The sequence below is a fragment of the Carassius carassius genome, chromosome 26 (assembly GCF_963082965.1).
Source record: "Carassius carassius chromosome 26, fCarCar2.1, whole genome shotgun sequence".
Taxonomy (NCBI): Eukaryota; Metazoa; Chordata; class Actinopteri; order Cypriniformes; family Cyprinidae; genus Carassius; species Carassius carassius.
This window is the reverse complement of record NC_081780.1, coordinates 12,414,554-12,439,165: the sequence shown is the minus strand read 5'-3', so window position 1 is coordinate 12,439,165 and position 24,612 is coordinate 12,414,554. Positions and strand designations below refer to the sequence as shown.

Sequence of the window (24,612 nt, the reverse complement as noted above, 5' to 3'; positions counted from 1 at the left end):
CCCCCATATATACATACACGGCCACAAACAGACCTCTAGTCTCACATTAGTATTCTTCAAGAGCCCTGCTTCTATAATTGCTCTGTCGATGGAGAGTTGAGGCCACCTCTGGGACAGCAGAAAAATATGAGTTTGGCTCAAAGGTTTAAACTTAAACAGATCCTCTTACAGGTGTAATGGGAACTAACCGGATATAAATGTTTATTGCATCTCTAGGTTATCTGCAGGAGAAGCCTGGTGCATCTTGTGGGCGTTCCTCGGAAATTCAGACACCATGTGAGCAGTGGTCCGTGACAACATAAGAGGGGCAGAATGCTTCTTCTGCGTGGGACTCTTGTGGTATTCTCTCTCTTCATCTCTGTCAGTGGGTTTTTCAGTGAATATGGGCCAAAACCGACGACCCAGACCAAGGCAGGCTCCAAAGGATGGGGCATGCCCAACTTTGAAACATTGAAATCTAACATTCCATTCTTTGGCTTGGGATCACGACTTTTTTTCGGTGACACTAAAGGGTCTGCTACTACAAAGGTGAGCACAGCTTTCCCAGAAACAACCACACAAGACTATACTCTATCTTCGAAGGACTTAAGCCCAAAATACCAGCCGACCACAACCTCGTTTGAGGAACTTCAAAGCAGCACTGTCCAGACAGGCACCCTGCTGCCTTTAAAATCAGCTAAACTGCCACAAAAAGATGGACCAGAACCTTCTAAACTTTATCAAAGCTATGATCTTGATCTTTGGCCCCCTAATAATGGCCAAAGCACAGCGAAAACCCCACAAACAATGATATCTAAACCAGAAACACAAGCATACACTGTAACCACGGCTCAGAGTACCAGCACCACGCCAACTACAACACTGAGACCGATTATGGAAACCATTACCGCTTACAGTGACCAAACTGTACCCACAGACACTCCGTCAACAATGTCAGAACTCACAACACAAGCATACACTGTATCCACTGCTCAGAATACCAGCATCATGCAAACTATAGCACTGAAACTGATGACGGAAACCATGAACACTTACAGTGACCAAACTATACCCATAGACACTCAGGCAACAATGTCACAACTAACGATACCTTCATTTCAAACCACACATTTCCTCACACCAGCAGAACCAGAAGTATCTACCCAACCTTTGACCACTGTTAACACTGGACAAAACACATTAAGGACAACAAACATGGCCTCGAAACTAGAACGGACACCTTTTAAAACCACTGACAAGGCTCTGGATGGAATTTCGTGGGTAGAGCAGACCACAAGCCCATCAGAAAAGAGAAGAGTGCAAAGAGTTGGCTCAGATCCTACTCCCTCACTATCAGCAGGAGGTAAGTCTACCCCTCATTGTCTTTTCACTTCCAACCCAAGCATATGATCTAAGATAAGCAAAAATGTACACAATTTGACCCATCCATAGCTGGCATGGGTGTATTACATTTGTTCTTATGTTATACCTTTATTTAAGGTGAAAATGGGTGTTTAATGAATTGCAGAGCCTTACTGATTACCAGTCAAGGGTTAGCAGTGGAATCAGTACAGATGAATAATTGATTAAAACCTCAAAATCCCTAAAACATGCTAACTGTTGTAAATAATTAGTGAAAAGAATGTTTCATTTGATAGTAAGAAGAAGAACCGCCCCATGATGGCTGATGTCTGTTCATATAGTTAGTCTGTGAGCTTTGTTCCTGGCAAGGAAACATATATATATATATATTTAGAATATCATACTACTCGTACTACTACAGTATGTATATAGTGAGACGAATGTGACCCCAAAATCAAGACAAATTTTGTGTGAAAAAAGGTTACTATCACTGTAAAAAATTGTGCCGTTAAATAACAGTAATTTTCTGGCAGCAGGGGTGCAAGTAAAGTACTGTTAATTTACAGCTCTCAACCATTAATTTACCGTTCTTTTTTTTTTTTTTTTTTTTTTTTTATGTATTTCACTGTAAATTCTACCATGGAAATTAACTCCACTCCCACTGCTTCAAACAGTTCGAGTTTTTAAAACTATAGTGCACATAAATCTCATTCTCATTACCATAATGCAGAAAAAAAGATTGTTTTATTAAATTTAATTTATGCAGATTTTAATAAAAAAAAACATAATGATAATGAAAAAAACTAAATAAATCTATATTGTACAAACATGTTTTATACAATATGTACAGTATGTACATGATAGATATGGAGTACCTTCAGTACGTTACCTGCTACATTTACTGTATACTGCATCCAATAGTTCTCCACTCAACTACAAGTACTGTAATATTAGCTGTAATCTTATTCTTGGCTTATGTGCACAGAATGCTTCATATTTTTTACAGAAAACTGCTTTAACAATCCAAATGTAGTTATTTACATATTTATGTCTGACCAAATCTAATGAAGTCAGCAATGACAACAATGTACTGTCATGTACTAATGTTTGAAATGTTTGTTGCATATTTTGTAATGTTGTTGCTAAAAAGAGTCATACTGTTTAAAAAGCATTATTTTTACTACAAAACTACTGGCATCATTGAAGGTCAAATTAGGTCCGGTTAACCCACTGGAGGGTCACTTTTTTTGTAAAGGCTTGCAACATTTTGATCCAAGGTCAGCACTGACTATACTTTAGTCGTTAAAAAGAAGATCTAGACCTAAGCTCATGATGCGATCCAGACGAATCAATACAGACCTCCTTGAGGTGATCATACACTAAAACTCTCCAGATATATGTGACAATAGTGTGCCAAACACCTAAATATGGTGTATGTGAGGTGGCCAAGCTTGCTAACCAGTATTGACATGGCTCTGTTTGGTATCTAGAGCTAAGGGAGCAGTAAGACAGGTGTGTATGTGTACAGTAAGCATGGGATTTGCACTGGAGAAGCAGCCAGTTGGGTGGTATGTGATCAGTATTCCAATGGCAGAGTCAGCAGAGCCAGTGAATCCTCAGGGACGATGTTTTTCCGCACCGCCTGTTCATGGATGCTGAGCATGCCTCTCTCAACATTTAGTCTCCTTTTCTCAATTCACTCTATCCATCCTCTCTCGCAGTAATAGGCCTCTCCTGACGTTTACTGGGCATCTATCTTTTTTTCCAGCAATAAGTCTCATTTAGCCCTTCAATCTTATGTTTTTTTTTCAACCTCTCCTGGCTCCCAGAGACATGTTTTTCCATGTCCTTCTCTTTTCCTTTCCTTTCGAACTCAAAGAATCTTTTTTAAGATGACGGAGAAAGGAAATGCATAGAAAGAGAGATTTTCAGAAATGAATATGGGGAGTCAGAATATCATCTTTTGTGTTCCACAGCAAAATGAAACAGGTCTGGAACGACATGAGGGTAGGCCTAAATGATGACAGAATTTACATTTCTTGGTGAACAATCCCTTTAAGAACCACACACACACAAACACACACACACACACACACACACACACATATATATATATATATATATATATATATATATATATATATATATATATATATATATATATATATATATATTAGTGCTGTCAACGTTCCACAGCAAAATGAAACAGGTCTGTAACGACATGAGGGTAGGCCTAAATGATGACAGAATTTACATTTCTTGGTGAACAATCCCTTTAAGAACCACACACACACAAACACACACACACACACACACACACACACACACATATATATATATATATATATATATATATATATATATATTAGTGCTGTCAACGTTAACGCGTTAACGCATGCGATTAATTTTTGTCTGGTTTAACGTGTCAAAATATTTAACGCAATTAACGCAGCATCCGTATTTTCTGCCATCCGTTGACTAGCTTTACATTATATGATCACGCTCTTATTCATTTAAATGCTTTTATACATTTCAAGCGCGGCAAGACAAAAGAGAATGCGCTGTCTGTGAATGCCCTTATGTGACACATACACACGTACACACACACACACACACACACACACACAATGCATAGACAGGGCGCCAGAATCCAGTTCCCTTTCGAGAGTACTCTCGTACTGCGTAAGCTAGCTTACGCTATGGGAAAAGGTCCCCTTTTCTCGAGAATATGAAGCCAGAAATTATCCTTAATTTTTAAATAATGTAAAACGCAGTGCTGCAGCACAGCAGACCCAAGCGAAGCGGCTCGCGCGCTTATTGGCTGTGCTGCGGCAACTGCAGCAACCTATGGTGAGGCGGCGGAGAGTAACGAACCAATGGGGGCGCTTCGCGCCCATTGGACGTCAGAGCGTGCCAAAATAGGCGTGGCTGTAACTATATAAGCCACCGCTTCACCATAGGGATCAGATTTCATCTCCTTCAGCGATCTCACCTGCACTTCGCTGTCTTCTCCGGAGAAGCCTCTACACGCCGTCGAAAAGCCTCTCAGCGGGATAGCACTGCAACGCAGATCTGAGGACGCCGGCTCGTGCTTCATCTCGACGCCGCCTTCAGCACTCGCTTCCTGCTGCGCCATCCGGCGTGACTATATCCTTTTCAAAGCTAGTGTGTTTGCCGCTGCATCACACTTTTTTCCTCCAGAATTCGAGGCGTTGTTTCAAATGCCTCGGGCCTGCGCTTCCTGCCGAGGCCCTCTGCCCAGCGAGGACCGCCACATCATCTGTGTCTCCTGCCTGGGCCGCGAGCATGCTGAGAGCGCACTCTTCAAGGGCAGCTGCCCTGAGTGCGACGACATGGCTATATCGACCCTGCGGGCTCGATTAGCTCAAACCAGCCACGATGCTCCACCCGCTCCGCCTCTTCTCTCTCAAGTGCCGCGTAAGAAACGCCGCGATCAGAGAATGCCTGAGCATACTGCTACACGCGAGCTCACGCCGGAACACTCCCCGCGTGCCTCGCCCGCTCTCTCTCCTTCGCCTGTCCTCTTCGTGGACGAGCAGCGCCAGTCCCTGCTCACCAGCGCCCCCTTCTCCTTCGGAGCGCCTGAGGCGGAAGAGGACAGACACGACAGCCTTTCTCTCGCCGCGTCCAGTAGTGAGGAATGGTCGGGCTCCATTGCGGACCCCCCCCCCTCTTCAGCACCCAGCTGCACCGGACAACGCGCCGATATCGACGCGGAGCTTACTCGCGTGCTTACAAGGGCTGTCAGCGACCTTCAGCTCGACTGGTCTCCTCCAGACGAGCCCGCTAAAAGCAGGCTGGATGAATGGTTCCTGCAGGGGCGCCCTTCGGCCCCTCCGCAAAGAAACGCCCCCTTCTTCCCGGAAGTTCACAATGAACTCACGAAGTCGTGGAAAGCCCCATTCTCCGCACGCTTGAAGACTTCTGTCTCGTCAGCGCTCTCCTCTGTCGACGGTGCCCGAGACCACGGTTACGAGAGCCTCCCCCCTCTCGAGGAGGCTATTGCTGCACACCTCTGCCCGCCCTCAGCCGCTGGATGGCGGTCGAAGCCTGTGCATCCATCCAAGCCGTGCTGCACCACCTCAGCTCTCGCTGGCCGAGCTTACACCTCCGCTGGTCAAGCTGCTTCGGCTCTACACACCATGGCTGTGCTGCAGGTTTTTCAGGCCAGACTTCTCCGTAACCTGGACGAGTCTGCCCCAGATACCTATGACTTTAAAGATCTCCGCAGCGCTACTGATCTAGACCTGCGTGCGACAAAGACCACAGCACAAGCGATCGGCCGAAGCATGGCAAGCCTCGCTGTTTTAGAGCGACACCTCTGGCTCACGCTCACGGAGATGAAAGACGCCGACAAATCCGCCTTTCTCGACTCTCCTATCTCGCCTTCCGGCCTCTTTGGCCAGTCGGTTAAGGGTTTCGCTGAACGCTTCACTGAGGCTCAGAAAACGTCACAGGCAATGAGACACTTCCTGCCGAAACGCTCTAGCTCTGCTGCGGGACGCCGTAGAAATGCGCCGCCCCCTCAGACCTCGAAGCCATCGCAGCCAGACTTACAGTCTCGCCCAGCGACCAAAACACAGCACCGCTCTCGCTCTACGAGCCGCAAACCGCCAGAGAGACGGGGACCTCGGCCCAGGATTGTGCTGAACCCCGAGCCTCCGAAGCCCTCCTGACCTTCGGGCTGAAAAGACCGTGGTTAAGTCCCGCTGCGGCCGGACCACCACACAAGAAACCTCACATGCTTCCTCCAATCCCCTCACTAAAGGCGGTTGGAGATGTCTATACTGCAGTAAACGAGCCTGTTACAATGCACGCACGCCTGCACACAAACGCCGTTTTCACGGCGACCTCAATAAAGCACAAAAAGAGCTTTTTCTATGTAGGCAGTGTGCCCACTACACAGTACGCACCCCTACATGTATACACACTCCCCCAAGTGTCACAAAGACTCACTCGGGTCTCCTTTCATGCCCACCTTCCCGCTCGCGCCGGAGGTGCTCTAAATGTAGCGCGCGTGCCCACTTCTCAGTGCGCAACCCTACAGATAAGCGCTGTCACCACAGTGTCACAAGCACAGCATACTCGAGCTACTGGTCCCCTCATAACAGGCGGCCAGTGCCCGAAGCACATTCAACCCATAGCCGCACGAGCCGCTGCATGGCAGGCCATCCCCGGCATATCAAATTGGGTTTTGAATATAATAAAACGAGGTTACTCGCTCCAGTTCGCCCGCAGACCGCCGCGCTTTCGCGCCGTGGTCGAAACGAAAGTGAAAAGCGAAATGACACACGTCCTTCGCGCCGAACTGATAAACCTTCTTGCAAAAGGGGCGATAGAAACTGTCCCCCCTGCGCAGCGCGAGTCAGGCTTTTACAGCCGCTACTTCCTCGTACCAAAAAAGGATGGCGGTCTCAGACCCATCCTAGATCTCAGACGTTTGAACAAAGCGCTTATGACGCGATCGTTCAAAATGTTAACTACCAAACAAATACTCGCGCAAATTCGCCCGAGGGATTGGTTTTTCTCAGTGGATCTGAAAGACGCTTACTTTCACATTCAAATAGCACCCCATCACAGGCCATTCTTGAGATTCGCCTTCGAGGGGCAGACTTATCAGTACATGGTTCTTCCATTCGGCCTCTCCGTAGTGCCCCGTACGTTTACACGGTGCATGGATGCCGCTCTCGCACCCCTGAGAATGCGGGGAGTGCGAGTATTGAACTACCTCGACGACTGGCTAGTTTTAGCCCATTCCGAGGAACTACTGATGACACACAGATCCTGGATCCTCAGCCATTTAGAATGCCTGGGTCTCACGATCAACACTGTCAAGAGCGCTCTGTCTCCCAGCCAGAGGATTTCCTTTTTGGGGATAGACATAGACTCTGTGACATGTACAGCGCGTCTGACGTCACAGCGCGCTCTCACTATTCAGCATTTAGCCGTGTCGTTCAAAGCCGGGTCTCTTTACCCGCTCAAACGATTTCAGGAAATGCTAGGTCTGATGGCATCAGCCTCTGCGGTTCTCAAACTGGGCCTGCTGCGCATGCGCCCACTACTGCGCTGGCTGAGAGACCGTGTTCCAGCGCGCGCCTGGATTTCCGGCCGCGCGCGCATCAGGGTGACCCACGGCTGCATCACAGCTCTGGCCCCTTGGAAAATAGCCAACTGGTATCAGTTAGGCGTAAGCACGGGCGCTGTCTCGAAATGGAAAGTAGTCTCGACAGATGCATCCAACCTCGGTTGGGGCGCCCTGTACGAGGGCAGGTCTGCCTCCGGCCTCTGGTCGAGCCCGGAGCGACTGTTACACATAAACTGTCTGGAGATGATAGCGGTCAAACTATCCCTGAAAGCTTTCCTCCCATTTTTAAAGGGCCACCACGTTCTGGTCAGATCAGACAGCATGTCAGTGGTGGCCTACATAAATCGCCAGGGTGGTGTCAGGTCAGAAACCTTGCACACCCTGACCGAGCGTCTTCTGACATGGGCACATTACAATCTGCGCTCGCTAAAGGCAGCGCATGTACCTGGCATCCTGAACCGGGGCCCGGACATGCTTTCCAGGGCGAATGTTCCCCCTGGGGAGTGGTCTCTTCACCCACAGACGGTTCAGTTGATGTGGAGCATCTTCGGCAGGGAAGAGGTCGACCTCTTCGCCTCAGAAGACAACGCTCATTGCCCAATATATTTTTCAAAGAGCAGGGACGCGCTGGCCCTCGAATGGCCCAGACGCCCGCTTTATGCCTTCCCACCGGTCGCGATGCTACCGCAGGTCATCGATCGGGTCAGGAAGAGCAGATGTGCTATGCTGCTAGTAGCCCCACTCTGGACGACCCAACCTTGGTTCTCCGAGCTGATGCAGCTGTCCAGTACAGCCCCATGGCCAATACCGCTGCGGAAAGATCTCCTCACGCAGCTGAAGGGCGCGCTCTGGCATCCCCACCCCGAACTTTGGGCCCTTCATGTATGGCCCCTCAACGGGTACCCGGGAACCTCCCTGAGGGAGTGTTAAAGACCATTACGGAAGCCAGAGCGCCCTCAACCAGGCGCCTATACGCGCAGAAATGGTCAGTGTTCTCCACCTGGTGCGGGACACGGAACCTAGACCCTCACTTATGTGACGTGACGGAGATACTCTCCTTCCTACAGTAGCGTTTAGATGCGGGCAGATCCCCGTCTACGCTCAAAGTGTATGTGGCAGCCATTGCAGCTTCTCATGCTCCGGTGGCCGGCCTATCACTGGGAAAAAACGAACTGGTCATTCGTTTCCTTAAGGGAGCTCGTCGGATGAACCCTCCCCGACCCCCTTCAATCCCTTCCTGGGACCTGTCTACGGTCCTAGAGGCCTTAAAGGGCCCCCCTTTTGAACCGCTTCAGTCTGTCGATATGAAGCTTCTTTCGTTCAAAACCGCTTTTCTACTGGCTCTGGCCTCAGTCAAGCGAGTGGGGGATTTACATGCGCTATCTGTAAGCGCTGACTGTCTCGAGTTTGGGCCTAATGACTCCAGAGTCATTCTCAGACCAAGACACGGCTATGTCCCCAAGGTGCTCTCAACACCGTTCAGAGCGCAGGTCATCTCGCAGTCAGCCCTTTCCTCGCAAAGCGACGAAAGCAACGCGAGCTTCATCTGCCCCGTCAGGGGTCTTAAAACCTATATTGCGCGCTCCGCCTTATTCAAGAGGTCGGACCAGCTCTTCATATGCTTTGGTGGGCGCACCCGAGGTCTCGCCACCACGAAGCAAAGCCTATCGCGATGGATAGTAGACACTATCTCGCTGGCTTACAAATCTAAGGGCCTTCACTGCCCGTTCGGCATCAGAGCCCATTCCACCCGAGGTATGGCCTCGTCATGGGCGTGGTCCTGCGGGATACCACTGGATAATATCTTTGCGGCGGCAGGCTGGGCCTCTCCGTCCACATTTATTAGATTCTATAATCTGCAAGTCCCTGCCCTGCAGGCCAGGGTACTTTCTATATAGACGTGCTAAGCCTTATCACGTCCCCCTTTTTTCGTTCCCTATATAAAGCTCACTAAGGTTGGCTGTTGGGACTGGGATTTCTCCTGCTATAAAGCCCCGAGCTCTCGCCTCGGGCTGTGACAGGTCGAAGTTCCCGAGCACGCACGGCGTTTTACATTGTGTTCCCATAGCGTAAGCTAGCTTACGCAGTACGAGAGTACTCTCGAAAGGGAACGTACTCGGTTACTAACGTAACCTCGGTTCCCTGAGATGAGGGAACGAGTACTGCGTAACCTGCCGTGCTATGTGCTCGGACCGGGTGATCGCTTCAGTCGATTTAAAACCTGATCCCTATGGTGAAGCGGTGGCTTATATAGTTCCAGCCACGCCTATTTTGGCGCGCTCTGACGTCCAATGGGCGCGAAGCGCCCCCATTGGTTCGTTACTCTCCGCCGCCTCACCATAGGTTGCTGCAGTTGCCGCAGCACAGCCAATAAGCGCGCGAGCCGCTTCGCTTGGGTCTGCTGTGCTGCAGCACTGCGTTTTACATTATTTAAAAATTAAGGATAATTTTTGGCTTCATATTCTCGAGAAAAGGGGACCTTTTCCCATAGCGTAAGCTAGCTTACGCAGTACTCGTTCCCTCATCTCAGGGAACCGAGGTTACGTTAGTAACCGAGTACGTTCTCTTAAGCGCTTGAACTAACAATAAACATCCCAAAGTGCCAGTTTTGTCGATTATCCTCATAAGAGCAATCTTAAATGATTTATATAAAGTCTAAAATGAACAAAAAGAGTTGTGAGAGAATGAGGCGAGATCCATAGACAGTATATAAACGGTGAGATCCGCGTGTCTGTCTGCTCTTAAAGGGACAGCAGCCAATAAAGCTTCCTGTCAGTAAAGTTAAAGAACAAAGGGAACAGAGAAAATGACTCGCTGCTCTTGACTAAATAGCTTTTGTAGCTTTAATAAGGATTAACTATTTAATTTATAGTTTATGCAGTGCAGACTGCATATAACTTTGATAACTTTATTAAATTTCTGTATATTTCCTAACTGTTAAGACAGGAAGGGCAGGAGTAAACATGACATTTATTATGGGTTTATGTTAGCATTGTTTTAAGTTTACTTAAATTAAAAACTGTTATATTTTTGAAGCCTAATAATAAATGTAAAAAAAAAATCAAAAAAAAAAATCAGTAGCTGTATTAATATCAGTAATACTGGCCTTCATTCATAAAAAGATGTCATTTAAACAAGTATTTAAATTTAACTGTGAAATTATTACATTAAAAAATATATTTAAAACGTACAAAAACATTTCTTTTTTATTGCGATTAATTGCGATTAATCACAGAAAAAATGTGTGATTAATCTAGTTAAAGTTTTTAATCGATTGACAGCACTAATATATATATATATATATATATATATATATATATATAGTTCTTAAAGGGATAGTTCACCATGTGCCATGTTTCTGTAGTGCCTTCTAGAAGTGCAGCAAGCATAATTGCTTTTTGATGTATCTATTGCCAAATGTAAATTTGTTATATAGCACCACAATACTAAATTGTCTTTTAATTTTGGGGTTGTAGAATCATTTGCATCTGTCAAATGTTTATCATCAAAAGAAAAATTCTTCTGTGGAATACAAAAATTGTTGAAAAAATACTATGAGTTCTACTACAGCGTTCTTTAAAATATCTTATTTTATGTTGCACAGTGGAAATAAACTCATACAGGTTTGCAACATGAATGATTAAAGAATTTTCTTTTTTGGTAAACTACACCTTTAAGATACAGTGTACTGTCAAATGGTTGTTGGTCCCCATTGACTTACATAGTATTTTTCTCCAACATACTTCATAATGTATATTTTTTGTATTCCACTGAAGATATATATTTTGTTTTTTGATGGACTATCCATTTAAGCCAATCAGTAAACATTTGACGGATGCAAATGATTCTACAACCCAAAAATCAAAGACGATTTAGTATTGTGGTGGTATATAAAAAATGTAAATTTAGCAATCGATACATCAAAAAGGGTTGTAAATAAATATGCTCCCTGCACTTCTAGAAGGCACTACAGAAACATGACTCACACTCTAAAGGGCATGTTACACTGTCTCTGCATTTGTGGGTATGTGGGTGTGGGTGTGTGAAACAGCAAATTATTGACTAATGTTTGGGTCACCTTGTCTTCTGGAGGTGCAGGCAGCCACAAATTGCTTATCCCCCACCTCAAAAACACACTGGAGCTGAGAGCAAGGTCAATTACCACACTGGAACTGAGAGGAGGAGGGGAGACTGGGAAAGAGGAGAGCATTAAACAGGAAAGAACGAGTGTTGGAATAGTGATGGACTGGAAGAGACAAACGAACACTTTCTGGGTCACATGCAGGGTTACCAGGTCTGAAAAACAAATTACTCTAATGGCCAGTCAAAAATAGCCTAAAAATAGTCCAGTGACCCTATCCCAATCAAACCCAAAATATGCTACTCAAATTCTTAAAATACATAATTACAGTCACTGTTATGCATTATACAAAATAAAAATCACTATATCATAAACAAAGTCTGTTTTCTGTTTTCATAAATGCTGCACTCATACAAAATCTTTCAAGTTTTTTGATGCAGCTGCGATTTTTAACATGCAAAAGTGACTGAAGACCATAAAAGGGTTTGAACTGTAATGAATATAATACAAAATCTTCATCACTTTGCAAATTCTGTATTTCTTTTCTTTGGGATGAAACACCACTGAACTCTAGGGTTGTTAATATGCTAGATCATGAACTAAACGGTTGTCAGGGTTATGGCTCTCAGGCTGGTTACAATGTGATTGTTGTCATGGCAACACTGCTGAAAAGTGTTATGTAGTGTATTGTTGATGGGTGTGTTTCGGGTAAACTGAGGACAGAGGCATGTGCAGGCTGTCACTAGAATATACACACACTCACAAACAATACACTTAAAGTATTTACCTCACTGTCATTTCATAGAAGGTTAATCCTATGATTAGGATCTCTCGAAGCGTCTAGACCAACCAAATCATTAAAGTCTGTGTGGAGATTATGTGTGACTTCAATGAATCCAAACAGAAGGAAATTTAGTGATGTTTTTTTAGCCTAAAAATCCTTTTTAAATGAAATTCAGACTGGTCTTTTTATACTGAATTGTGTTCATAATCTCACACACAAACATACACACATTCAGTCCCATGAGGGAGATTAAATGATTTATGTCACACTGTGCAGAGGCCAAAATTACAAATTCTGATGTAATTCCCTCTTTATTAATGGTGACCAGGGAGAGAGGAGGAGGGTAGAAGAGAACAAGGCAGGAAGATTAAGGTAAAGAGGGTTGCTTAGATGAATAACTAGCTCTGAGAGAACATTTCTCATAATCTAATGAGGACTGGTGATCTGGGTGGCTCGGACAGAGAGTGATGGGGGACGTTTGACGCCTCATTTGAACACAGCTGGTTTAATAGTCAGAATCTTTAAATCACCCATCAAGAGACAGCAGAGAGTAATTCAGTATGAGGCTAATGTTGGGGCAATGCATAGATACATGTATAAATACAAATCTAATTATAATTGTTCTTTTAAAAATGAAGATTGCGAATCCAGGTTTGCTTGTAGAGTTGCATAATTTAGCCAAAACTCTGTGACGTCAAAATGGCTATAATTAAAAAATAATTACTAATTGTTGTTGTTATTGAAATAAAAGTAAAAGAAGATGCAAATGCTATTAAAATATATCACTGTAAAATAAAAAATCTAAACCACTACGAATTTATATTACAAATATTTATGGCTGGCTGGATTTCTTTTGTGTTGATAAAAAAACCCACAAGGAGCACTTTAAGATTCTCTTTTGTATAGTTCACCCAAAAATTAAAATGTCGTCTTGTCGTTCCAGACCTGTATGAGTTTTTTTCTTATGTTGAACACCGAATATATTTGGAAGAATGCTGGTAATCAAACAGTTGGTTGTCACCATTGATTCCAAAGTATTTATTTCCCTGTTATGGAAGTCAACAGGGACCAACAACCATTTGGTTTTCAAAAATTCTTCAAAATATCATATTTTGTGTTCGACAGAAAAAAGGAACTTAAACAGGCTTGGAACAACATGGGGGTGAATGATGACAACCTTTTCATTTTTGGGTGAACTATTCTTTTAAGCAATTCTCATTACAAGAATGGAAAGTTGGTTGGATGGATGGGTGGATGGATACAGTTGATATACTGTAAAGGAATAGATAAATAGATTGATGGGAAGATATTGATGGATTAGATGTGGGTTGATGGATGGAGATGGAAGGATATATAAAGATAATATATAAAGATGGATACATATTAAACATAAGCTACATGAATGGAAATGAATGGAAAAATATAGATATAAATGGTTTAGACAGATGCAGGGATACACAGACAGAAAGACAGATCTAGATTTTCTCTTACAGAAAATCATGGAATCAAGTGGTGGCCAAGTGGTGCTTGATGGTTTAGCATGAGTGAACCCCTGCCAAGAGAGGATGAGTAGAGCTCTGCACAATCACACACACACACACACACACACACACACTGTCCTTTTGTAGTCTCCCTGCCTGGTTTGGTGCAGAGCTCATTATTCATGCTAATGAGAGACAGTATCAGCACGAGAGTGAAGAACTGCTGTGATCAGACCTGAAACATACATCCTGACAATATACAAAAAAGAACATCATGCAGGTCTTAAGCAGTTACCACGAGGAATTAATGTAGACACACAAACAGTCTTCAAGTCACCCTAAAGGTCATGTTGTGTCTAAGCAATGAAAGCTTTGACTTAGCTTAAGATACACACAAGTGTACACACTTATTTGGGCACATTTATGCTACACATCCACACATAGAGTCCATACGCACACGCATGCATAGTTACACATTTGGGAATGTAAATATTTCATCATAAAGTCTATTAATAAAGAATATAACAAACACAGAAGCTTGATGTGTGGTGCTTAATAGGACAAGCTATTTGAGTTGGATCTGTGGGAATCATTGACCAGTGACCAGATATTAAACACTCTGGCCTCATTGTGTCAGGTCTGTTTTCGGTCCTAGTAAGGTATGTGTGAGTTTTACACAGCCACACACAACCTAGTGCCTGTTTGTAGCTTGTTCTCATAGAAAAGTTTTGCTTCGGATTAGTCTGATAATCCTGCTTCGTCACAAAGATAAGGTTTTCATTTCTGATCCGTAATAAAGCTCAGTCGCAGTAGAGTAAGCTGCGCATATTCAAACATGAAAGGCAAGTTATTGTAATTAAACAATGAGATGCCAACTACTGACCCTGAATACTGCAGAAATCTGTTTGACATAACTAGGTTAGGAAATGTTCCTGTTTCTTGATTCTTTCAGTCATAACTTTCGTTCAGCACCACATTCTCAGACTTGTGTGCTCTGTTTTCCCAGCAGGCTTCCCATGGGAGGAAGGCGATAAGGAAACGGGGAAGAGTGCTGATCTGACAACACAAGAGCGGCACGATGAACTGACAACATCAGCTAGTGTGACGACTCTCAGGAACACAGGTAATTATGCAATACACGCCTTTATGTAATCTACACCTGTGATAATTATACTCCGATTTTCATCTTGGGACATGAACCACTTTTCAGAATTCAAGTAAAATGGAGAAAGTTTCGACCTGAGTAAATAGCACTCCATCCAAACTAATCTGTTACAGGAATAGTTCACACAAAATGAAAAATTGTCATGGTTTACCCAACTTCATGTCATTCCGAAAAATGTTTTTATCACAAAAGTATCAGTCCACAAAAGTAAAATCCCACTTGAACACTTGAGCCTGCCAAATACAGGAAAGTAGACAAGTGCTCAAGTACAAAGACCGCAAGTGTGGGTATTGGAGCAGGTCCATTGAGTCTGAGGAACCAGAGCAGTTTAATTTGTGAATCTTTTCATTTGTGACTTTACTGGATCAGCCAATTAACCCAAAAGATCTGATTTCGAAAGGACAGTTTGTTCACAAATTTGACTAGTTAGGATGGATGTTAAAATTTTCAGCGAATAAAGACTTATATTTTGGTCTTTCTCACACAAAACCAGCATATGACTTCAGAAGAGTTGGTATATAGTGCATATGGACCACATTTATGATATGTTTATGGACCATTTTCGGAGATTCAGAGCTCTAATATTCATTATAATTGTATATGAAAAAGGACATTCAGTACATTCTGCGAAATTTCTAGTTTTGGAGTTTGAATATGTCATATTTCTTTAGAGCAACATGAGGATAGGTAGATTTTGATTAAAATATCCCTTTAAGAATGTCATACCAGCTCTCCGTTGGTTGAACAAACAGATAGTCCTGCCTTAAAACAAACATTATTGAGCCTGTGTAGCTATGTCTGATTGGTTGGGATGTCCAAACAAAAAGATACATTTTCTAAAGGAATCAACCTTGAAATGGCTTACTTGTTTCTGCACATTACTGGGTTAGGAGAAAGTATTTTAACACTGAATAATACACACATCAGCTGGCAGGATGTAATACGTTTCCCAAATCAGTAACAAGTGAGCCAACTTGTCTTGTTTCTTTCACTGAAAAATGAAAGTCAAACTCTTCCTCCTCCTCCACATGATTTAGAGGAAGATATGGTATGGCCGAGTGCACCACGACCAACCGTCTGTTACCTGCCAGTAATTGCTTCCAGAGGGAGGAGAAACGAGCACTTTTATCTCATAGTTGGCACCTCCTACAAACAAGCCAAGTTGAGTTACTAAACTGCCCAAGAGAGTTGAGTTACGCAACATGTCTCAGTAGATCAGATCTATCAACATATGGCATTAAGTGTGCCATTTTACGTCACCTTCCCTGTTGATCATGAGGTACGTCTTAGACCCAGCTTCTCTTCTGTGGCACCTAACCTACTTTCTTCCCGCTGCATTCAATGGGATAACCTAAATTCCATTAATAGATGGACAAAATATGCCACAACGATCTAAGAACCAGGTTGCGAGAATATCTGTGTGTTTATGGACTGTCTCGTAAAGTAAACTGCATGCAGAGATCCGACCCACAAAACAGCAGCTGCCGTATCTCAAATTAAAGATGCAAAAGGTTTCTAAATCATGCACACACATTCATCTCACCTGAAAATGTAATGTGCTATGAGATCAGAAGGCCTTCCTCTCTTCTTCCTGTAATTTCTCCTTCGCTGCCCCAAGTCAGCATACCCAGGCCTCATCAATATGAATGGGGTCATCCTACCCTGCTGTCCACTCATCTATTATTAGAGAGAGCAGAAATTGAAAGTGAGACAGGATAGATGAAATCTGAATGAGTAATTGTAACAAAATCACAGCACTGTATTCCATAATTAAGCAGAGGGAGTTGTTATTATCGGATCAGCGAGTTGTGTCTGAATTCCTAATCCTAAAATACTTGTTGTTGGTTCACTTTCTGACAACCTGGAAAACTCTCAGATCCTCTTTACACTTCCGTCTTGGGTGATTCGATCAGCTGACGCATTGGTGTATATTCTAATTACAGACAAAAAAAGGGAACACTTTTGTATAGGGACCAATTCTCTCTATTCGCTAGTTGTTTATTAGCATGCCTGTTATTAACATATTGGCTGTTTATTAATACTTATAAAACATTTGGACCTTAAAATAAAGTGTGACCAGTAAAAAAATAAATAAATAAGTTGCATCGGAGATACTACTCACAATTAATTCCAATAGAATTTGGTGCTAACATGTTGCTAAAATAATGAACAACTTGTCAAACACAAAGCAGGACACCTTTCAGAAATCAGTTTAACTTGAGCATAAAAATGTACAGCACACATTTATTAGACTGAACTGTTTAAATTGATAGTTTATAACAAAATGAGGTATAAACATAGGGTGCTTCTCAATTCGAAGGATTCAACTTTGTAAGGCTGCATATCTCGGCAGCCATGATAAAAGAGAAATTAAAGCATAAAAATACAAGCTAATTCAAAATGAATAAATACTATAATAGCACAAAAATAATAATCAAATAAAGCAAACAAATTAATCTAGATGTGTAATTACAGATAAAAAAGCAGTTATGCATCTAGATTCATTTCTGTTTGTTTGTAACTCTATTGGGCAAGATGGCTCTTCACTAAAAACCTGAATCGATATTTGCACTCACTGTGATCACGGTCTTCACAAAAACATGCTAACTGATAAACTACAGGTCAAGCTAGTGCTTAGTGAGATGGGTAATACTTTAATATAGGGACCATTTCTCACTATTAAGTTGAGTTATAGCATGTCTTTTGACTGGCTGTTTATTTGTACATATAAAGCAGATATTCAGCATGACCATATTCTGCATCCTTAATCCCGCCCAATTTAACAACCACCTTACTAACTATTAATAAGAAGCAGATTAGGAGTTTATTGGGGGAAAAGTCGTAGTTAATGGCTTGTTAATTGCAAGAATTGGGCCTTAAAATAAAATGTAACCATGAAATTAAAGCTATTTATTTGAGTGACATGTCTGAACAGACTTTGTGGGCAAAAACGTTTAACCCAAAATGTTAGATGTCTGTATAGACACACCCAGGGTGGCACCATCAACAATTAACCCTACCTATCATTTGAAATCCCATCAACCCCATGTGGATCAGTGAAGTTGTTTGCCTTTGGTCTGCTTCCGGTCCCCTCCTCCTGAACTTTTATCCACTGCCATTACAATGCATGGCCATAACAACAACATTATGGAACCCCATGGGATGATGATGTTAACCTGGCTTGAATTCCTGCTATGTTTACATGTCTGTGTTCTCTAGAGGTATTTTGTTTTGATAGATGTGCACACAGTTCCACAAATAGAGTGTCATCCAGTGTGTGCAGGGATCAGGGTCATTGAGATTTCAAACTCTGGCTCGCATCCAGAAACTAGTCATATTTTCCACACCCCTGAGGGTGGAGGGCACAAGCAGGCGAAAGGAAAATGAAGAGGGAGGACGTGTGAAGCTCCTGCCACAACAATCCCTCTTATCAGTGCCCGGCCTTCTCGCCACACTCTTTCTGTGTCTGCATACCATAAACTTTCTCCTCATGTCAAAGTGACACACTTCTCACAGCCTTTAGTTAATCAAACACTAATTATTCTCATCAAGACAGCTGGACACTTTTTCATGCCATCTTGAGCTCATTTAACTTAAATTGGCATGTAATAGCATCTAGAAAGCAAGAGACTACCCTGCTGAGTCCAGCATTAAGTTCCATGGTGGTATAAACTGGTTTCTTGGTATGCTGATCTTTTAAACAGGGCATTTGTAACAAAATTGTGTAATTTTATTTTTTGCTTAATTGTTAATTGTCTTTACTTACAGTATGAGAAATTCTTAACTCAACAAGCCAGTCAGAAAAAAATGTATCCTATTTCCTAAATCCTAAACATAAGTTATACATTCTTGTGCAAACACTGGATTGGATTGAGTTAAAATAACCATAATCATTCCTGTAATGGCGAAGATGAAATTTCAGCTTCTATTACTCCAGGCTTCAATGTCACATGATCCTTTAAAAATCATTCATATGCTGATTTGGGGCTCAAGAAACATTTATTATTATAATTAAGTTTAAAACACTTGTGTTGCTTATTTTGGGGGAAACCTTTGTGAAACTGAAAGAAAAGAGTTCATTTACTGTCACTTTTGACACTGTCAGTATTATGCCTTCTTTCTGTCAAAAATTAGTGTAAAACTTATTATTATTATTACAGTTGATGCAGAAAGAATGACTCAAAAACATTTTAAGTTTAGCACATTTATACATAAAGATGAAAACACAAACAGCAAAACAGGAGATTGAGTTAAAGCCATTTTTATTCATCTTAAAGAATACAGCAAAAGCAATATGTTAAACTCATTTAGTATTTCATTTTATTCTTCAAAACACATCCAGAACAAATTTCTGTATAAATCATTTCCAAATCCTTTTTGCATGTAAGTCACATTGAAATCAGTTCTGCAATTTACATCTGAATGCTTTTGTAGGATTTACTGTACATAGAAATTCATTCTGCTCATTCTTCTTGAATAAAGCACATTAAGAATGGATATTTTCATGAATGAACAACAAAGGTATATTTTTCATGAATGAACAACATAAAGGAGTAAAGCAAATAAGAGCTGAACATCAATTCGGACAGTTTTATTGAAAATAAATCAGGTCAGTGTATTCCAATGAGCCAAAGTGTGTAGCAAACAGGAGTCAGCTGTAACCTATATTTAATGTAAGTGGATAAACAGCCATCTATAGATCTAATGAGCACTGCTTGGTGGTTAGTGCTGTGGTAGTGTTGATTAAAGAGAAGCATCTAATGAGCAGTGTGTGGCTGTCACACACACGCTACCATTAATCAAGTGCAACTGGTTTGATTATCTACTCCCACCATCAAAAAAAAAAAAAAAAACACATTGACATTAAAATGGAAGCCAATGCTCACCACTGACTGGGTACGATGAGTATATTTAACTATAGTGGTGGTCATCCACCAAAAAAGCCAAAACCAGTGCAAAAAAATAACAGACCCACCTTTGGGAGTGACCCCATGATTCTGTGTAGGCCTCTGCTTTTTTAAAAGGAGGAAGGTCATAAACAAAGTAGTTAATTTGGCTCTGGGTGTAACAGGAAATTGTCTGTCACTACCAACATCTAAAAGCATACAGAAGCAACCTAAAATGAGGCAAGGTCTTACCAGCACTCAATAACATTCAGTAATTATGTATTCACCATGCACAATGTGGACGTGTTTTGATGTCACACTTAAACAGTGAAAAATATATTGCAATATGCATTCAGAAATGTAAAAGGAATGGCCATTTATGCTTTTATTTGCATATTTAGTTTTCATCAGTTCATGTTTGTGAATATAACAAAGAGAAATTGGAGGGATGGAAACAGGAATTAAGCTGATTTGTTTTGAGAAATGTCTACATTAACACATTGTAAAAGTTGGCATCATCTAGTCTTTTTTAGTCTTTGTTGGCCCATAATGCTCCATGGTTTCTGTCTCAAGGCTTCAGTAAACTCACCGGCATTTTTAGAAAGCCTGATCGTGGCAGCAAAGATGAGTTATGACTCTGATCTGCTCTGTAAAGGTTGTAATTAGATGTGTCAGTCTTTGAAGAGCTGACGTACATCCCCACGCTGTTATGCAAAGGACCGATATGGCTGTGGAAGCTAATATCTTCCATCTCATATGGATTTGCACATCAGTTGCAAATGCAGAGCAGGGCAATCCTTCTAGTACAGGGGGATTGACATATTTTGAACGTCTTATCAAATTTTATAGTAGTACATTAGATGACACAAACAAACCTGTGTGGGTTTTCATAACATTTACATGCTCTATGGTGATGTTAGTTCATCTGAGGACTTGCTTTTGGATTTCTAATACATCACTTCCAAAAAAATGTTTGGTAAGCGTTAGGAAGCAGTTCCAGATTTGGAAATGACTGTCACATGGAACTTCACATGCTGTTCCAACTCTGTTAGGCTAAGAAGCTCTAATGTATATAACACTCCTCAGCAACAGAGCCAAGCCACAGAATCCAAAATCTAAAACAGCAGCCTCCTCCCAGAGCAGTATACGAATCAAACAATACAATCACAATTACATTTTATACACAAACAACAGATGTCGAATCTCCACAATTCATGGCAGCCCACCAATCCCTGCTACTCTCCCAGTTAGAAATGTCATCATATTGAGAGCTTTTACTTTTAGTAGATTTGAAACACTAGACATTTCCCAAATTTAGGAATCTCCCATTTAAACAATTGGTTTTCCACTGTGAAACATGCTCAGCTGGGCAGACACCTCAAAAATGCCCTCTAGTGGTGATATCTATCACAGAAAAACAAATCATAGGTTGCCAGAAGTTGGTGACAGTAATGACTGCCTTGGTTGTATGTTCTGGAATATCCATTTTGTATACACTCCAAAAAAGTCTTCAAAAATAGGGCCCAATGTACTGTGCTAACGTGGAGTTTTCCATGTTGAATTTTCACAGGTGTTTTATCTATATTATTAATAAGCCATTGCATTGTGTTGTGTTTTAAAGGAAATGTCCATAAACTTATCTGAAAATGTTCTTGAAGAAAATTACCAGTACCATTACCTGTACTGGTAAAAGTACCAGTTCTTTGTGCTACTTATTTTGTAACCAGCTTTCCAGTCATTGAATAATTAAATCATGAGTCATCTCCTGAGAATCAATATCTGTAGTGCATCTTTACATGTGTCCTGTACTAATAATGCAATGTTTTTGTTCTTCCTTTTAGAAATGGTCACCGCTACATCTGAAGACTGGCTGACAGATCTTACCCAAGAATCTGCACTCCCTGACTGCAATGCAGAACGTTCTGGAATCTGCAGTTCTAGTGACACTTGGCCCACCACCACTGTCCTGAGCAACAGCAGCAAAAATGACAGCACAACCACCCTCTCCACCAACCTCTCTCAAAGTCCCAACCCATTTCCAGCCCCACCTATGTTTGTGGTGCTATATTCTGATTGGAACAGTGCCCTGGCGACATGGGGTTCAGCGTGGGAAGCACACATCTACGGCCTGGGCACTGTGTTCTGTCTAGTCGCTTTGGCCTCCACACTGAACCTCCTGTGCCTGCCCCTACAGTACCCATCAGGCTGTGGCTACTTTGCTCTGGTTAGTCTCTGCCTGGTGGCCGCTGGCTGCACTAGGGCCTTCGCCCTAGTGTACGATGCATACGGATACCAGGACCGCATGGCATCCACAGAGGCTTTACTGTTACTTTACGAGGCACCATTTCCCTGCATGACTGCCGCCTTTGGCCTAGTATTCCTACTCCTGTCAATGCGTTCTCGTATGCAGCTGTCCTATTCCGCCTTTCAGAGACCTTGTTTCCTGGCTTGCTTGGTGCTTCTGCACTTTGCTGCTGCCTTTGGCCCTGTTGCATTACTCCATGTTGATCAGCAAGTCTACTTATTTCTGTCCTTGATCTCTAGAGGTGCCTTTGTGGCTCTGGCAACTTTCCTATCAGCTGCATATTTTGTGTTCTACTGCTACGTTCGTGCTGACTCCAAGCATATTTATCATCTGAACAACACATCACCAACACCAGCCGAACGCTACAACCGTTGCCCATTTGCAGAGAGCCGAGACTGGGACCGGGCAGCAGCCGCAGTGTTACTCTGTGCTGTCTTCTCTCTGGCTTGTGCAGGGCTGCAACTCTACGCCATGCTGCACGCTCTCGGAATTGCTGGAAGCGCTGAGTCCTTTCGGCCTTGGCCATGGTGGACTTTCCAGTTCAGCTGCCGAGTTTGTGAAGCAGTGATCTGCCTCACACTGGTCCTGGTAGTTGCTCAGCCAGTTTACTGTTCTGATCACCTTCCCCAGCCAGGAAGTTGCTGGACAGAACTGCTTGCAGCAAAGTCACCTATCATTCCTGGGAGCTACCAGTGGACTCTGTCTCACCAGGAGAAGCTGGCCATTTGTGATCCAATTGGGCATGGAGAGACAGAGTGCCTTCCCTTGTACACACTGGTGGATGACCGTCTCAGCAGCTTGAATGGCCTTGACCTTTTATACCACAGCAACCGGGCATTGGCCTATCATGACCTTGACCTCGACTTGCCCAACACTCAACCCAACACTGGTGCCCCTTCTGTGGGTTCATCCTGTACCAGCGACTCCACAGCGGACCTGCGCCCTCCTTCGCCCATAAATCTGCGTCGAAGCATTGATGAAGCACTGTTTGGTGAATCTCTATTTCCCATGAGTCTCTTCAGCCCCTTACGACCCTTCACCTCTAGTGACCGCTCGCTGAATAGTAGAGAGATCAACTCCAGTGGCGTCCAAACCCTTACTCCTGATCCAGGCCTATATCGAACATCTTCATGTGTGGAAGTGCTACCTAAAAATCCCCTTGCTTCTCAAGCTCAACCAGATGGTGCATCGTTAGGTTTTCCTCCATCCCCTTCTCCCTCACTATCATCTTCAACTTGCTGCTCATCTCCAGAGCACTGGAGAGGCAGCTCCAGCTCCTGTTCCCTCTACAGACAGTCTCTGGGTGGATCTTCTTTGGTTTTGTGCTCTAGTCCGGAAGGACACCATCCACCACCCTCTACCCTCAGTGGGGGTTCCAGCCACACTGCCAGCTCTGGCCACCAAAGGGGAAGCTTACAGAGACCCTACAGAACATTAAAGTCAGAGGAGAGTATGGACCAGCAGTCAGAATTTGACCAATCTGTCCAAGAAGAATTTATCAGTGTGTGCAGACAGATTGACACTCTGAGCATCTGCAGTGAGACTATTGACCTCTAGGGGCAGACCTCTACTTTCAGACAAAACAAAATGATGTAATATGAAGAAACCAAAAGTTTTAGATATATGATGAGCAGGTAATGGACAGATCAGGTGATTCGGTGAGTCTGTTTGCCAGGGTGTCAAAACACACTTGCTATGTGTAGACATACAGGTAAACATTTTGTGGTCTAGAACTGTGCCAAATGTTTCATTTTGTAAGGGTTGGTTTGCTTCTGTCAGGTAAGTTCTCCAAAGAGATGGGTTCTGAAGTCAATATCCTTGTAAAGGTTTAAGAAGTGCCACCAATTGCCAGAAGCTTAGGCAGATTTTGTACAAAAGTTCTTTGGTGATTGATAAATTTGTAATTGTAAAACATTTGTTTCAAATTTTTCTCTATAATCCTAACAGTGACGTTTTGTATGAATTTGTGCCAAATCACTTTTTGGTCTATGTGATTAATACTGTGAGAGTGCGAACTACTGATAACCACACCGTTAAACAAATACTAGGCAACATAGCATCAGAAAATAGTTTCAAATTAAACACAGTATAACCTGTCAATCCAATTTTGTAAACCCTTAGAAAAGTTAATTTTGCTTCTGGTCTAGTTGCACAGTTAATTCAAATACCTGTTGTTTTTTGCAACAATGCATTATGAAGTTGAAAGACCCAATTGTTTTATCAGCTCGGAGGGAGAAAACTTCTCTTAAGACAAAAAGAAGGATGCAAGTATTCTCGCAGCACACTCTGCTAATAGCTAAAGTTCAGTCGTTCTGTAGCACTTAACGATTTGAACTATAGCTTGCCATTTTTTTTTCCTTTTCATAGTGTATATTTGATATATAACTACAATTAATCATTTATTTATCTGCCAGGTCTTATGTCATGTTTTCAAAAACTCTATACACTGTAATTCAATACATA

The 24,612-nt window shown here is 42.7% G+C and overlaps 1 protein-coding gene across 1 annotated transcript in view; it reads left to right on the top strand.

Annotated features, from left to right (window-relative positions):
• LOC132105829 (proline-rich transmembrane protein 4-like) overlaps window positions 1-24,392 on the top strand; it is a 31,101-nt gene extending 6,709 nt beyond the window's left edge. The window contains exons 2-4 of the mRNA XM_059511256.1: window positions 217-1,342; window positions 14,800-14,916; window positions 21,686-24,392. Of these exons, the coding sequence (XP_059367239.1) occupies window positions 313-1,342; window positions 14,800-14,916; window positions 21,686-23,706 (3,168 nt within the window). The 5' untranslated portion in view covers window positions 217-312 and the 3' untranslated portion in view covers window positions 23,707-24,392. The remainder of the gene's footprint in view (window positions 1-216; window positions 1,343-14,799; window positions 14,917-21,685) is intronic.
• Window positions 24,393-24,612: the final 220 nt, after the last annotated feature.